The 15,955-nt window shown below is 36.8% G+C and overlaps 2 protein-coding genes and 1 pseudogene across 2 annotated transcripts; all 3 read right to left on the bottom strand.

Annotated features, from left to right (window-relative positions):
- Window positions 1-589: 589 nt before the first annotated feature.
- LOC147490415 (acyl-CoA-binding domain-containing protein 2-like) lies at window positions 590-4,314 on the bottom strand. The gene is given in 7 exon segments (XM_086565633.1): window positions 590-1,318; window positions 1,802-1,895; window positions 2,941-2,968; window positions 2,971-3,035; window positions 3,477-3,577; window positions 3,661-3,766; window positions 3,866-4,314. Coding segments are annotated over 7 exon segments (945 nt in total). The 5' UTR covers window positions 4,243-4,314; the 3' UTR covers window positions 590-1,144.
- A 1,452-nt stretch (window positions 4,315-5,766) lies between these two features.
- Window positions 5,767-7,192, bottom strand: LOC147490416 (uncharacterized; annotated as a pseudogene).
- Window positions 7,193-8,829: 1,637 nt separating this feature from the next.
- Window positions 8,830-12,325, bottom strand: LOC147490417 (inactive TPR repeat-containing thioredoxin TTL3-like). Its single transcript, XM_086565635.1, is given in 8 exon segments — window positions 8,830-9,403; window positions 9,680-9,780; window positions 9,990-10,194; window positions 10,274-10,607; window positions 10,739-10,911; window positions 10,987-11,182; window positions 11,265-11,362; window positions 11,364-12,325. Coding segments are annotated over 8 exon segments (2,130 nt in total). The 5' UTR covers window positions 12,234-12,325; the 3' UTR covers window positions 8,830-9,250.
- Between the last annotated feature and the right edge of the window lie 3,630 nt (window positions 12,326-15,955).

Genomic DNA, 15,955 nt, shown 5'->3' on the forward strand with positions numbered 1-15,955 from the left:
TCTGTATCATTTCTTGCACCATTTCCTTCGTGATTGGTGCCTTAACTTCTTCTTCTTGCACCACCTTTGGTGTCGCTCTCGCTACATATTGTACTTCTTCAGGATGGCTTCTTCTCACCTCCTCGAGGTGACTCTTTCTCACCACTAGAGTGCCTGAGCTCGACTCCTCGCCATCCTTATCATACATAGCGTCTTCAGTACGCTTCTCATTTTCGGCCATTAATATCTGATTTTGTTTTTCCAATTCAGCCATCCTTCTCAACAAATCTTTCAAAGAGCTCTGCATTCTTAGATACTGCTTGAGACGTGCTTGCTTCATTAACCATTAATGTTTTACTTGCTGTCGCTCGTTTGGGAGGCATCTTGATAAGATAAGAAACCAAATATCTCTCTAAACAAATTCACTATTCTTCACTGATCCTATCGAAACTCCTTCAACCCCCTTAACAGTAGATTCGAAACTCCAAAGAAAAACATAAAAAGAATGTTCTTTCTTGACCCCTTTTCCTCATGATTCTATCGACTATGATTAGTTTGTTACTTTTGGGTTTAGAATTTCAGATTTGATACAGTTTTTACCGTGTTCAACTTCATTAAAATAAATTGTATTGAGAAAAGGAAAAACACTATAACTATTACATGAGGATTTGATACAGCTTGGTCACTATTTTCTCTTCGTACATATCTTGGCTCTTGATCACTAATTGAACTTCATTTATTTGCTTAGGGTCATAACCACGTACTTGAGATGCAGATGAGAAGTCATCCATATGAGGAGCTGATGACAAAGAGCAACATTGAATTTGTTGGTGTCTAGCAATGGATTCATAGTTTAATCTTGTGCTGTCGAGTCGTGCACATTTGCTGTTACATCAAAAAATGGATGCCATACAACACTAGGATTCAATCGCCGTTCAGGTCACCACCTATAGGCAGGATATCAAATTCACGCTTACAGTTAGTAAGTCCTACTGAATTAAAGTGATTAACAATCTCAGAGCAATAATGAAAAGAACTCGCCAGATGGTACTGTCCTTGTGACATGTGGATGCAGTGCGTCTCGTATACATTCTGTAGAATATAGGGCTTTAAGCCTTTAACTGGGATGATCTATACATAAACGAAAGAACTGTCACTCAGATGACTAATCCGTTGATGAATGCTGCATCCAAGGCCAGTTCAATTTACATAGATCACATGGGGAGTACCCATCATTGTCCTTCAATTTTTTGTCGGCACCATGATTCACAAGAAATTCAGCTATGCCTTCTCTCTCACACACTGATGCATAGTGCAGTGGGGTTTGACCTTCATTGTCCTGCATACACAGAAAAAAAAAACGGATATTCGTTGAAGCTACTAAGACAGCTATTCTAGCATTAGAGACGCAGAAAAACAGGGGATGATGCTGAGATGCCTTGAATGCAAAGTTTGTGTAATGTACATAAAGACTCTATTTTACTTGTAACACAAACGGAAAAAAAAGGTGTTCAGTATATCAAAATTTGTAGGCTTTACATTTAAAATCTACCATCAGGTACTGCAAATGAATCGATAAGCAGCCACTTAATTTTGGGAAATCCCATACAAACTTGAACCTCACATTCTCTTAACCAGTAAAATCTGACAAATAACAAAATGTCAAAATGGACTATTCCATGTCAAAGATATATTGAACTAAAAACAATACAGAATAGAAAGCTGATTATTGTTAGAACTAAGTCGGCTAAAGAATTAGCAGGGAAGGTTTTGAAACAATAACTAAAAACATAAAATGAGGGATTTAATCAGTTAATACTACCTTGACATTCACATCAGCTTTCTTGCTAACAAGCAGTTCGGCAACCTTAAGGTGACCACGGTCTACAGCCCAATGCAATGGGGTTCGTCCCTCACTATCTGCAATTATTGAGAAAAGAAAGCATTAGCATATGGGAGTATAGGACTCCTAAATATCTTGAGAATGAACTATTAAACTTTAAATACTTTTACTGCTTTCTACTCTTCTTTCCTTCATAGTCACCAGATAAGGATGTATATGTGAGTTACGCTTAGAACGCAAAAATGAAAGAATAAATAGTACATCAATCAAGTGGAAAAAGAAAATTCAACATACACAGTATTCCACGGTTAAAGATAAATTGTAAAACAATGTGTTACAACCATGACCAACTCATGGATTTCATCAAATCCACACCCATATGAGTGTATTCCCTATAATCACATGTTGTGGTTGTCTTCTGTCACTGATCCTTTTGTCTCAAAATGAATCTTGGGATCCCAGCATACCACATCCTCAATATAATTAATTATACTGTACATAAGAACAATTCACTCAAACAGAATTTACGAGAAAACTTGAACCTATCCAAACGGGTAGAAATGTAGAATACAAGCCATATCCTTAAAAAAAGTGCTATACATAAAGAATGCACCCTAACACAAAGATAATGTCAAAATTGATTACAATCTCAAATTAAAAAGAAAAACCAAGGCAGACAAGATAGCCTCAATGCTGAATAACCTCGTGTGGGTTGCCTGAGACTGTACAAGCCATCCACATGTTAAACACTAAGGCTATGAAAATAGACAAGTCTCATTTCACCTCTACCCTGGAACTATTACAACCCATTTTGTTATTTTATTTCTTAACTGATAATGAAAACAACCAGAATCCCAGATACTGAAATGTCAATCCCTCCATAGAGAAAATGGCTAAGATTCTATATTATTTTGTCTTATAACTTCTTAAAATTGACATGTAAAACAGAACAAGTCAAATTTTTTAAGTGTTCTATCATTCATAAAGCGTTAAACCTGGCATGAACAAACCATCTTTTCAGATTCACATGTGTATGGAAGTTCCTATATATGAAAAGAACAGTTGCATCTGGAATTTTGATATACATTTGATGCAATGTCAATGGAGAAAATTATGACAAATCTTTCAGATTCACAGAAGTTCCCTATCTATACATTTGAGCAAATTATTGATCTCCCCTTCTCGGGAAGAGGCATGTATCAGCTGCAGCTTCCTGGGAAAGGAAAAAAGAAATCCAACTGGAATTTTGAACCGCCTTTATTCTGTTGCGAAGCACATTACTTAGAATTACTTTAAACCACACATACAATTACATTACCCACATTAGTTATTTATTTCATTCCTTATCACATCACTAAAAGTCAATGAAGAGAACAAGAATGTATGTAACATACATATAAACCAACATCCAAAACATTGAAGTCAAGTAACATTGTTAAGAAGAGTCAGATAGATAGTGGACAAGGAAGAAACAACTCTTCCAGAATAGAACAAAGCCATACATAGTAATGTGGCTATTTCACCAATATCCATCCTCTAAAATTTTACCAGGAAACTAACAATATCAAAACCTAAACAAGTATCACCAATTGGAGGAAAAACATGCAAGATCAAAGACTTATTACCAAAGCATCCTGAAAGAAGAAAACCTTACAGTTCGTCATCAGAATCCTCATGTAAAAAGGTACTGAAAACTGGTCCAACTATTTCCTTAGCAGCTGAACTACTTGCCTCATAATCTCCATCTTTATTCTTCTGCATATCAATTCTTAAGCAATTAAAAGAAAAGAATGTAACAAATTGCACAACTACACATACTTACCTACTTAAAAACTTACAGAGGTAGAACCATTTGCCCAAGAAGGATATAACTCAGTAACAATCGAAATATAGCGACACATTGCTTCTTCCACATCCATATCACCCAATCTCTGCCATGCATCCCTTTGTACATGTAACCAAAACCAGATATTTCAAACAGTACTAAACATTTAACATGCTATAAAACAGTTAAATTTTGCACTTGAACAGAAAAAAGAATACCACTTTGCGCGATTTGATACTTTGAGAGCAGAAGTTTGATGTGCATCATTGCCCCAAGGACCATGAGTAGCAATTTTGTAAAGTCCATATAACTCCAATATAACTTCATTAGAAATAAAAAACCCATCTTTAAGAACATTACAAGTAATGAAAGTAGTGGCAGCATTAAACTCTTCATCTAATAAGTCAGTACTAGTACTAGTTTCAACACCAACTTCGTTCCAATCATCATCTTCTAAGCGAATGAGCTTGAAGTTTCCTTCTTTGAAGGAGACAAGTATTGAGAAAAGCTTTGCAACTAGGAATGCAAAGATTAAGCCAATGAACAAGGACTGAAATATTTCTTCCCACTCTTCTTTCATTGCCCAGCCAACCATGGAAGACTCAATTCTCTCTCTACCTATCAAATAAATGGGTTGGGTTAGGGTCACATATGTTAACCTGAATAACCCATTAGTAGACCCGATTAGTTTTCGGGTCTAATGGGTCAGGTCATCAATCCGTAACTTGTATAATCTGTTTTAAAATAAGTTTTATTATCCTAACAACCTAAAATAAACGAATAAAATGAGAAGGATAATATTACCCGTCATATTGATTCATTCGATAAATATATGTTTTGTTATTTAATTTTCATTGATATGTAATTGAATTATATATGATTTTTTAGAATTAATATTGGTTTTTGATAAATAAAATCGTGAAATATTAAATATTTTGCATATAGATTGTCTGTGAATCGATCCAAAACTGATATAAAATCTCATCTATCATCCCAACTACCTAAAAGGAGAAAAATTAGCGGTCATATTGATTCATTCGATAAATATATGTTTTATTATTCAATTTTCATTAATATGTAATTAAATTATGGATGGTTTTTGAGAATTAATGCATATTGTTTTGATAAATAAAATCATGAAATACTAAATATTTTGCATACAAATTGTCAGTGAATCCGATCCAAAACTAATATGAAATTAACCCACTAGCTTAGCGAGTCACCCGTTGGATAACCCGTTATATAGGCGGGTTGGATTTGGGTTTGACAAACTCGACACGATTAATAATTAGGTCGGATTTGGGTTTGCTCTCATAACACGTGACCCGAATATGACATGACACAAACCCAACCCCTATACCTATCTAAGGGGCCGGAAACGGGTTGGTTCAGCTAACCGAAACCCGACCATACAGTTTATCCGGGTTACCTTACCCGACCCAACTTTCAATCCTTTTATATACATTGTTTGGTTGGAGTCTTGAAGAGCTGCTGGATAGGTAGTAGGATGCAGTCGAGTACAGATATATGTACATAGAATTCTTGTTGTTTCATTTCAAACTACAACAGTTTCCTAGTCATTGTGCATGTACAATTCACAGAGGAGCATTTGTATGACACTCATATATATTGGACCATACATACACTGCACTGCTTCTTGCCTTCTCGGAGGTAAACTGCCTCAATTCCTCAAGTATAACCTTTTTTAAGTACTCACATTCCATTTTATAGCCTAAGCTGAAGTTATACTTACGCATCAGCTAGTGATGCTTAGGGAGCTTCAGCTGTTGTGTTTCGTTAAGGTGAAATCAAGGACTGTGACAGGGTAAGTCCTGAATCTATGAGGCTTCGCCCCTCCAAAAAATTCCAGAATAGTGTACAATTGCCCCCTCATACACCTTGCTCCCCGTAACCCAGATTAATTCCTGGGTGAAATGGTCTGAAAAATTCAGTGACAAAGTGTCTTCTCTAGGCTATTGCAATAATAATGAAAGAATGTACTAAGACTTAAGAGGAATAAGAGGACATAATAGTTTTTCATTTGATAGTTGCATTGTTTCTGTTACCACTACTCAACTAGCACTTTTTCTTATACCAATTTGAATGAATCAGCCAAATGTAAACAAAGTACAGACCAAGATTTATTTGATGTACTACATATATAAAAGAACAGAACCATATGTAGATATATGAAAAGCTTATACAAATCACAATCTGTACAGTTTACTATGTCAAGCAAACCTTTTGTAAGGAATGGAAAAAAAAAAAAAACTGTACAAATAACAATGTAACACAAAAATCAAATCAAAACCAACACACAAAATAGAAAAAAAGTTGAGGAAATTAAACAAAAACATAAAATTATTATTAATGAGATAAATTGGACTGGATGAAAAAAAGAATCTAACATCATGATCATCTCTTCCAACTTCTACTCCTTGAAAATGGATCTCTTGCACCACCAACAACCCATGTTTCCTTGGCTATGTCAGAAGAAACCTTGAAGAAATCAGGGGCATAGTACTTAAAAATCAAGCTCTCTTTTTCCTTCTTTTCTTCCAAAGCCAACTTTGCTTTCTTTTCTTCTTCTTCTTCTTTTTGTTCTTGTCGTAGTTTCTCTTCTAGTGAACTTTTTGAGGGTGCAGGTGCAGACCGACAACGCATAAGCAACAGAGCATTTGGTGGTGGTACACAAGGAAGTGATTCTTCATCATCTTTCTCTTCATGGTCTTCTTTAATGCACCTATGGTCTTGATGATTCTCTTCTAACACCATGAACCACTTTGAAAATACTGGTTTAGAAGAACAACTACCATCTCCATCAGCACTATCGATACCACGCTCTTGGTGCTCTTGTTCGTGATTATGTTGGTACTCTTTTTCTTCGCATTCATCCTCCTCCTCCTCCTCTTCATCATCAGAAGTTATGACAGATTCATGAAAAGAACCGAAACACCTTAAATCAAACCGAAGGCCACGTAAACAACTCAAGAATTGCATTACATCCTTCTTCAAACCTAGTGCTTCTACCCAAGTTGGTCTCTTTTTCTGCTTTCTATTGTTATGAAGTCTCTCAATCTCTTCCATTACTGATTGCCAGTTCTTGCATGAATCTGTTTTGGACCTGACTTTGATCTGACCAGAACAACTGACTTTTGGGAAGTTGGTTCACTCATATCACATTCCATGGACTTGGTTTTCGCCCATAAGACAGGGCTATTAGCAGCTCGGCCAATTCTATTGCTAGACCTTCCAAGGTGATGATGGTGGTGTTGCTTGTCAATTCTATTATGCCGCTTCGTAGAATCCATAGGCCGGGCAGGGCTGCAAATGGGCTTAGGCATTAGTGCAAGATGTGTTCTTGATGGAAAGCAGACCAAGAGGTCTGTTGGTGGTGCACCACCTTTGCCTTCTCTTCCTCTCATTGTATGTTTATATATGCTTCTATTTCTTTTATTCTTGTTTCTTGCAGTCTATCAGTACTCTTTCTTCTTCTTTTTTACTCTTATGTTCAGAAATGTGTTCTGACTTCTGACTTATGAAGTATGTTTGGTTGTGCAGAGCAAAAAGGAGAAATTGACAGCTTTATTGCCTTTAGCTTTTTCTCATCTTTTTGTTAAATTATTAATTCTTCACGAGAGAACTTCTTTTCCATCTTGGCCTTTACTTCTTTTCCTTTTTAATTTGCATGCTGAATAGGAAGGAAATAGTATTTAATGAGAAAGAAAAGGTATTGCCCACGAGCAGTGTCTCATGATCATATCATCAACTCGATCTACAGCTATTTTAACCAAGACCAGCTGGTCATGAACTCTACAATATTTCATTCTCTATGTGCATAAAAATACACTCTAGTCCCACATGGCCACATACATGTTACTGTTCGACTAATATAGACATAGAGCTATCAGAGTGAATGTGAGAGTTTACAACATTTACATCTTTTTCCTATAACTTGTCGTGGATAGTTGCTTAGGGAATCTTCACTTAAAAAGGAATGAGTTACCATAATGTTATTTATTGGCTTTGTCTTTTAAGAGGGGAAAAAAGATGTACGTGTTACAGATATCTGTGTATGTAAGCTGTCTTATTATCTTCTAAATGCCGGGGTTTGAAGAAAAAAAAACCAACTTCTTGAATGAAAACTCATTACAAAGAAAACAGAACTTTGTGGAAAGATGGTACTATTTCACTTACAAGTCACACTCTTGTTGGTGATTAAGAGATTTATAACAAATTCATAATTGACAAAGATTTCTCTATCTCCCAGATTTCTCTAGTTCAGATTGATCATGCCCAGATTAGTTGCATATTGACATAAATTTGATTGCTTCCCATATATTTTGGTGGGAACTAGGAAGCACTCCACATGTTGAAAAGGAGGAGGATTGATTAAAGCAAGGATGCAATAATAATAAAGAGTGGCCGGGGTGCTATTGAGAACATGGATGAATGGTCCCGCGCGTCCACTATATCTTCGGTTGGATTCAACTCATTATCTTGTGCCTTGTAAAGAACCAACCCCATGAATATGGTCTACCAACTTCATAATAACAAGTTGGAAAGAGAGATTACACCTACATTTCCATTTTTTCCTTTGCTATTTGGTAATCAGCAAAGACATGATTTAGTTTCTTAAAAGAGATTACAATGTCATTAACTATGCCTTTTCATTAATCCATATGAGAGAATCATTGCAATTGATGTTGGAATGTTAATTTATTATTAGAGATATAACTTAATTTCCATCAGTATGATTGTATGACCCTGTTTCATGTAATAATGATGAAAAGATTTTAAAAAAAAAAAAAAAAAAAAAAATTATGATCCACAAAGAAATTGGGCCAACCTTGATGATGTATTTTTATTTTCCTTTTTCTTAAGTGAAAGTAAAAGCTAACTAAGGAAGCGACTCTTTCAAGTTTCATAGAGTTATTAGCATAATTCATCAAATGTATAAAGGTAACATTAATTTGATTTAGCTATCCAGGATGTGGGCATGAGTGCATGACTACATACTGGCCTTATTCATTGAAACTGCCTTTTTAAGCAATGTCCAAAATGAAGACCTGTCACCTCACCTGCGACCTTTATTTTTATTTGCTTATGACGAGTGATCGATGACCCAGGACTGTGCACTCGAAGACATTCTAATCGCCCAAAAAAACCAAGAAAAAGTGTAAACAAACAAGAATGTAATGTAATTTGTGGAATTCTCCAACTCAAAAATGCTTACACTTACAAGTATAATGGTAACATATATCAAGTTTCTCAACTAGATACGTAAAGAAAAATACATACAATAACTAATACAAAAGTATTCTCATCACATTTACACGTTTCTAGCTCCAACTTCACCCAATGATGCTGCTTGGTCTAATGCTCTCCATTTCTTCCATGTTCCGAAAGCAGTGCCGTCTGTTTGGCCAGAGAGATAGAAAGGTGATAAAACCATTTATTCATCCTCGCACGTTCAGTTTTCTTCCTTTCTTGCATTGTCTTTGATCTCTCTCTTGCTGTATGCATGCCTGCATGTTTCCAGGAGAGGGAATTGAAGTTTCGGGCGATCACGTACAGTTCTGTTGACTGCACTCTTTTGTTTCTCAACTGCAGTAATTACTGATAGAGTCCTCCAGCAAGTCGTGGTCGGTTCCTGAAATGTCTTTCACCCTTGATCCATTCTTGTATATTCTGAAGGTTGGCAGCGAGTTTATTCCCTCTGCCTTGGCTACATTTGGGTTATCATCGACATCCACCTGCAATCAGTACAAATAAATTATAAACTAGCCTCTATTTTTCTTGAAAATCACCTCGACGTGCTGTTTTGAGGTTCTGTTGCAATGAGGTGTGCCAAAGTTTATTGCACAGTCAATCTTAGAAATAGTAGTGTGATACTAAAAGGACATGTTAATTGTTATATGTAACTATCTAGCTACTTACCACAATTGCAGGGTCAAGCTTTTAAAACTAAAACTTAAAAAAAAAAAAAAGTCCCTAGTGTGTGATAATGTATGAGGAATTCGTAGACTAACCTTGAGGAAATTGACAGATCGGTGTCTCTTGCTGAGTTGCTCAATTAGTTGTGTTTCTTCGTTGTTGCTCAATTTGTTGCAAAAAAGTACTACAGATGTTCCTGTCGATGTATAAAAACCACATTTTTACCTAATATTATCACTCCATTTAGCCCCATATCACAATCCTAAGGTGTGTGCATGCAGCATGCCTATGGGTGTTCAAAATTACTAGAATCTCTTACTGGTATAAACATATGGCCTTATAGCATAAGAAACTAAGTAACTAACCCTTAAGGTGTGTCTTGCAACCTATCTATGCGTCCCATACCTGTGGATTCCACAACATTCCTGAAATGGTCCTTGCTGGAGACTGTTGATGCATTGTCAGCGGACTTGATGTCGCTGGAATCATGGGATCGTTGTTTTCTTAGTTTGGCCTTAACTTCTGATAGGCTCTTGCTCACCTCTTCGTCCTCAGGTGTTTCTTTAATTAATACCTCGTAGTCTTGTACTGAAGCCTCCCAACGTTCCAACTAACAAATAAAATGTATAGAATCATTGACCGCTACAGTGTTACTTTGTATCATTAAGAGAAAATTTGTGTCACCTAACCTTAGCATAGCAATCTGCTCGTCTTAATCTGGCCTTGCTGTAGGAAGGGCGGACATTAAGAGCTCTAGTACAATCTTCAACTGCTTTTTCAATTTGACCAAGTTTGGATCTACAAGCGGCTCGGTTACATAGCAACACTGAATTCAGAGGGTCGTGTTCAAGTCCTTCACCATATGCTGTAGTAGCATCTAAGAACTTGGAGGCTTTAAACAGATCATTACCCCTCGATCTAGCTGATGCTGTACCTTTAGTCCTCCTCAGTATCAAATTAACATCCCTGTTATTTGAGTCAAGTCGAGCTGCTTTTTGGGCTGCCTCCACTGCATCTTCAAACCTACACCGTAATCCAATTCCATAATCAACGTCGTATATGATTGCTTACCAGAGAGTAGCTAGTACGATGAACTTTAGTATAAGGTCATGGCGTGATCTGGTGCATGCTAGATCTCTAGAAGAAGAACTAACCTGCCTGCAGCCATGTCAACCTGTGCACGCACAAGTAAGAGACTTGCATGGCCAATCGGGCCAAAGAACTTGGTGCAATCTTCCAGGCTAAATTTTGGTCCCTTGGACATTGTAGAATCAGCTTCTTGGTGCCTATGTAGCTTCAAGAAGGCCTCAGCTTGCAAAGCGAAAATCTTTTACAGGATACATAGAAAGACGTGTTAGTAATGAAGCATCATACATATTAAAAGACCTTCAATCAAAATTACCTGTGGAGCTGAATCAGCACCAGCAGATATAGCCGATCCGGTTTCTTTTAGCACAGTATTCCAGTCTCTGAGCCTCCTTGATTCTGTGCACTTGTTTAGATGTGTTTGAAGCCCCTGAGCATGAGAGACATCTTGTGTGTCAGCTTCAGGTCCGGATTGTTTGTAGTGATATAAAGCTTTCTCTGCTTCTCCCAATCTATAAAATACAGATTATACGCGTAAGTTAGAATTATCTTATGGAGGATAGAGTTGGTAAGCATAGTGTAATCTTATAGTACCGGAGATAAAGGGTTGCCAAACGGTGATGAGCTCTATGATAAGAAGGTTCGATTTGAATTGCTTCTCGACACTCAAAAACTGCTTCAAGAAGCCGTCCCTAGAGCTGTTAAAGCAGCACTCTTGTTGCTTCTATAAGATGCCTTACTTGGATCGATTGCAATTGCTGCTTCGTACAATGCCAACGCCTCAGCAAACCTGCCCTCTTTAAAATCCTCATTTCCCAACATTTTTAATTGCTCAGGATCCATGCGAGTGGATAAAGCTCGGCAAAGGGAGCTTGTTGTGTCCTTGTCTTTTTGACGATTCTCCTTCTCATTAGTCTTCTTTGCTATATTACTTTTGGCAGCATTACTACCAGTGTTGCTATCACCATAAGGATTTGAACTCACCTCATGTGCCGTCTTAGGTAGATAATCAAGAATATTGTTGCCGGCATTAGACTTACCAGCTCCAGGTTGCCTTAAGTTACCCAAGTTACCATAGAGCATAACATTTCCTGACGATGCCCGAACAAGACCACTACTTCCCTTCGAACGCTGATGATCATTGATCATACTGTCGAGTTCACCTGAAATGCTAATGGCTTCCTTTGGGACTTTCCTCCCTTGTCCTACACCTTGTGTCAGTGCTGCTGTCCTCTGCATTGCATTATAAGGCTTTCTAGTTTGATCTTGGTAATTACAAGGAGGGGCCTTGGGCTGATTTAAGGGAGCTTTGTTTATAGGTTTCTCTGCTTGTCTAATAGGCAATTCATTTATATCAGTTTCTGTAAGGATAGCAGCCTCGTCCGATCCACCCCGCCTCCTCTTTGAAATAGGACTCGATCCTCTAAAACCAGCACTGTTGCTGGGTGACGGGATTCCACCCGTTGAGGTTGACCGTCTTGGCCAGAAGCTTCGACGACGAAAAATTCCACTGTATATCATTGAAGCACATCCTTGTTTTTTCTCTGGCGAGCATTCTCCCATTTCCAGATTCCTGGTTTCTTCTCTTTCTCCTTCTCTATGGTGTAGCACCTCTTAAAAGTGTATCATAACAAACTTTATGATAACTATTGCATCCCAAAAGTTACAGAAAGCAAAAGTATGATATGATACTGAAGAAGGATAGACTGTATAAAATTACAGAACCTCTTTAAATATATTCGAAAACAAAAAAAAAATTAGCATTCAAGGGCACTACTAGAATTTGATGTGTTTTGCGTGAACAGGCCTACCCCCAGGAAGAAGTATCATGTAATGTCTTTGTTTTTCAATCTCACGACCTCCTGGAGTGGCTGCTTTCAAAACCAACTTTATTTATTTTCCTGTTTTATTTCTTTGCTTTGAAGAGAGATTGAATAGTAGAGATTGAAATGAAAAACAAAAAAAAAATGGAAAACAGGAAAATGTGAAGAAAATTGAACTTTGTTTTTGAATTGTAATGCTTATGGTCAATTTGTTGTTTTGTGTGGAGAAGCACAAGAACCGGTCATGGAGCAAACATGGATCTCTAGAATTTTAGAAAGAAAGAGAAAAACAGGGGTGGTAATTTGTTAATTGCTGATGACTTGCTGTCCAAGGAACATTCATTTCAAGCCAATAACAGATAAGCAAATGGAGGACTCTTATGTGAACAAAATTCTGAGAGTAACCAATATAGAACTACTAGTCCTAGAGATACCCAGAATAAACGGACATCTCACATCATAATGACTGTTGGTTTCAATGAATGAATGATCAAACATTTCATGTTCAGATAGGGCTCACATGCAGCACAATTTGTAGCTCCCTCTTGTCCTTGGCTCAGCTCATTTGTGGTAACATCCCATACAGTGTTATGGTTTGTTGATTGGTGACTTTGTGGCATTCCATGTTTAAAGCTATAAGAGAAAGTCCAATGGAGAGCTGCTAAAAATAATGTTTTAAAAACCTAACCAAAAACAATGTTTTGAAAAAACCGAACCAAAAACAATGTTTTGAAAACCAAACCAGTGCCCTCAAATTTCGAACAACCCTCATGTTTTTTGTTGAAATAGTTCAACCATGGATTTTCTAAACAAAATTATTATAATACCCTTAGGGGACAGATTGATGGTTATTTAACAATTTTTTTAATAATTATAATGATAAAATGAATAAATATATGTTTTAATTTAATATTAATTGGTATTATAAATCAAAATGATTTTTTTTACAAGAAACACATAATAGCATGTTGGTTCAGAGTTTGGGCTATCTTGTGTAGGTATTAGGTTCAATCCACACATTATTGATTTTTCAAAAACAAATTTTAAAAAATTACAATAATAAGGGTGGTCCAGTTTTTTTTGGTTTAGAACTTAACTGGTTTGCTGATTCAATTTTTTTTTGGTTTAGAACTTAACCGGTTTGTTGATTCAACCACGGGTTTTTAATTGAAAATTTTTTTTAAAATTACAATAAAAGGAATAAATATATGGTTTTAAACCAAGGGTCCAACCAAAAACTCTTATTTTCACTAATGCGAACTGAAAAATTTACCAGTTCCGATCGGCCGGCCCCCAGTTCAACCACCGATCGGGTCCGGTTTTCTAAACACTGGCTAAAAAGTGCCACATAGGATTTTTAGACTTTTTAGTTTGCCTGCCAAATTTGGCAATTTGGCATGCCAAAAGATGAAAAACCAATCCAATGAGTTTATTTTTAGCATTTTGTGGAATTGGTGGACGGACAGCAAACTTTATGTCATCTATCACTATTCACTTAAAAATAAACAGTGACCGTGAAAAGTGACAGACAATAGACTTTCTGCATTCAGTTAAACAGTACTGCGAACAGAACATACGACAAAACTCTGCTGTTTGTTGCAATTTAATGCACGAATGACAGAAAATCTACCATCCGTCTCCCACTTTTTTTTTTTAGCCGCTGCTAGACAATGTCACAAATTTAACTGGGTATATCACAGTAATCACACCAACTATATAGCCTTTAGCAGCCCATATAGCACCCATTGGACTTGCTCTAAATAGACTTCAGTTTGTGACATCTCCCTACTTCTAGAGTTGGGTAGGAACAAAATTGTGAGCCTTGGACACTTGGATTCTGGGAACAAAATCGTGAGCCTGCCAGGACATTAAGCTGCTCGACTTGGGCTAGGACAATATCAGTCTAGGATGATTTGGAACTGGAAGACTAGATATGTGTTAGGAATATACAACTTAATTGTACTTACTCTTTACCAATTACCAAACTATACAAACTTTTTGTCTTGTAAGTGTCTTGTACTTCTTAATTAAATTCGAGCCTAGTGTAGATACACTATGTCCTTAAGATGATTTTTCCCTTCTTCCGCGGCTTGAAGGTTGATGGGAAACTGTCTCCCAAGATAGAACGGATTTCCTTCTATAGAAAGCTAGCACTTCAATTCTATAGAATCAGCGAACACAACATAGTATTTGATTAAGAACAGAGGGAGAAGAGAAATATCAGAATCCTGTGTGATCTGGTGTATCTTTCTCTCCAAATTCATCCACTATTTATAGGTGAGTGGTGCCTCTTCGAAACAACACAGTGACTCTTGGGAAAAAGTAAGCAACTCTTTAAAAAGTCACATGTTTCGAAAGGACACACCATTTCGGCATAAAACACTGTTTCGAACCAGTGCCTATTTCAAAAGGTCACACCTTTTCGGCATGATACACTGTTTCGAACCAGTGCATATTTCAAAAGGTCGCACTTTTTTGGCATAATACACTGTTTTGAACTAGTGCATCTTTTTGAAAAGGTTTATCTCACTTTACGTACTATTTCAAGAGAAACCCATTTCATCTCAATTTGGGATAACTTGGGAGACAAATTACTCATTCATATCTAAATGGATTTGTGCAAATCCATTTTTCTAATAATCCCCCATATGAATGAAAATTTGGCTTCTTCTATCATAAACATCGGATTTCTATTCTTTTACAAATGAAAAGATACCGCATCAGATCAAGTATCATGGGAGGCCTTGAACTTGCTTTAGTGAAATATGATCGGATTTAATTGGACGATTAGTAGACTTCAATTAATGTCCTTGAACTGTCAGCCGTTTGTATAAACCTAGACAATCATCTTCACGCAGTACCTTCTCGAATACTGTTGGTTCTCACGTTTGTGTTCATTTTGGCTTTGAACACTTTTTGGTTTCAGATAGTGCTTATGAGACATTTACCTTAAAATTCTCATAGAAGTGGCCCCACTTCGCACTAACATAGGTGATTTCTATAAAGAGTATCCTGCAATACTCCACTTGGATAACATAACTTTCCAAGATATAGTAAATCATTAAAAACTTGACTTATCCTGGTTCTCGCGGCAGATATGCATTATCTTATATAGGAATGTGCTAGAGTATAATATTCCTCTCCAGTGCTAACTGAGTCACAGACATAATTCAGTTGGCCCATTGAACCTAGATCTTGGGATCTCCAGTCAACTAGGTTGGTTTTTCCATTATGAGGACTCTTGGTTGATTATCTCAAAGGCTTTAAACCCATTCCCCCTTGATAATCTTTCCACTTGCGTGCTCTCTTGTTAAACCTTTTGTAAGCGGATCCGCAATGTTATCTTTTGACCTTACATAATCTATTGAGATGACTCGATTTGAGAGCAATTGTCTAACGGTGTTATGTCTATGACGTATGTGTCGAGACTTCCCGTTATACATGCTACTCTGTGCTCTATCA

This window comes from Coptis chinensis, chromosome 6, assembly GCF_015680905.1.
Source record: "Coptis chinensis isolate HL-2020 chromosome 6, ASM1568090v1, whole genome shotgun sequence".
NCBI lineage: Eukaryota > Viridiplantae > Streptophyta > Magnoliopsida > Ranunculales > Ranunculaceae > Coptis > Coptis chinensis.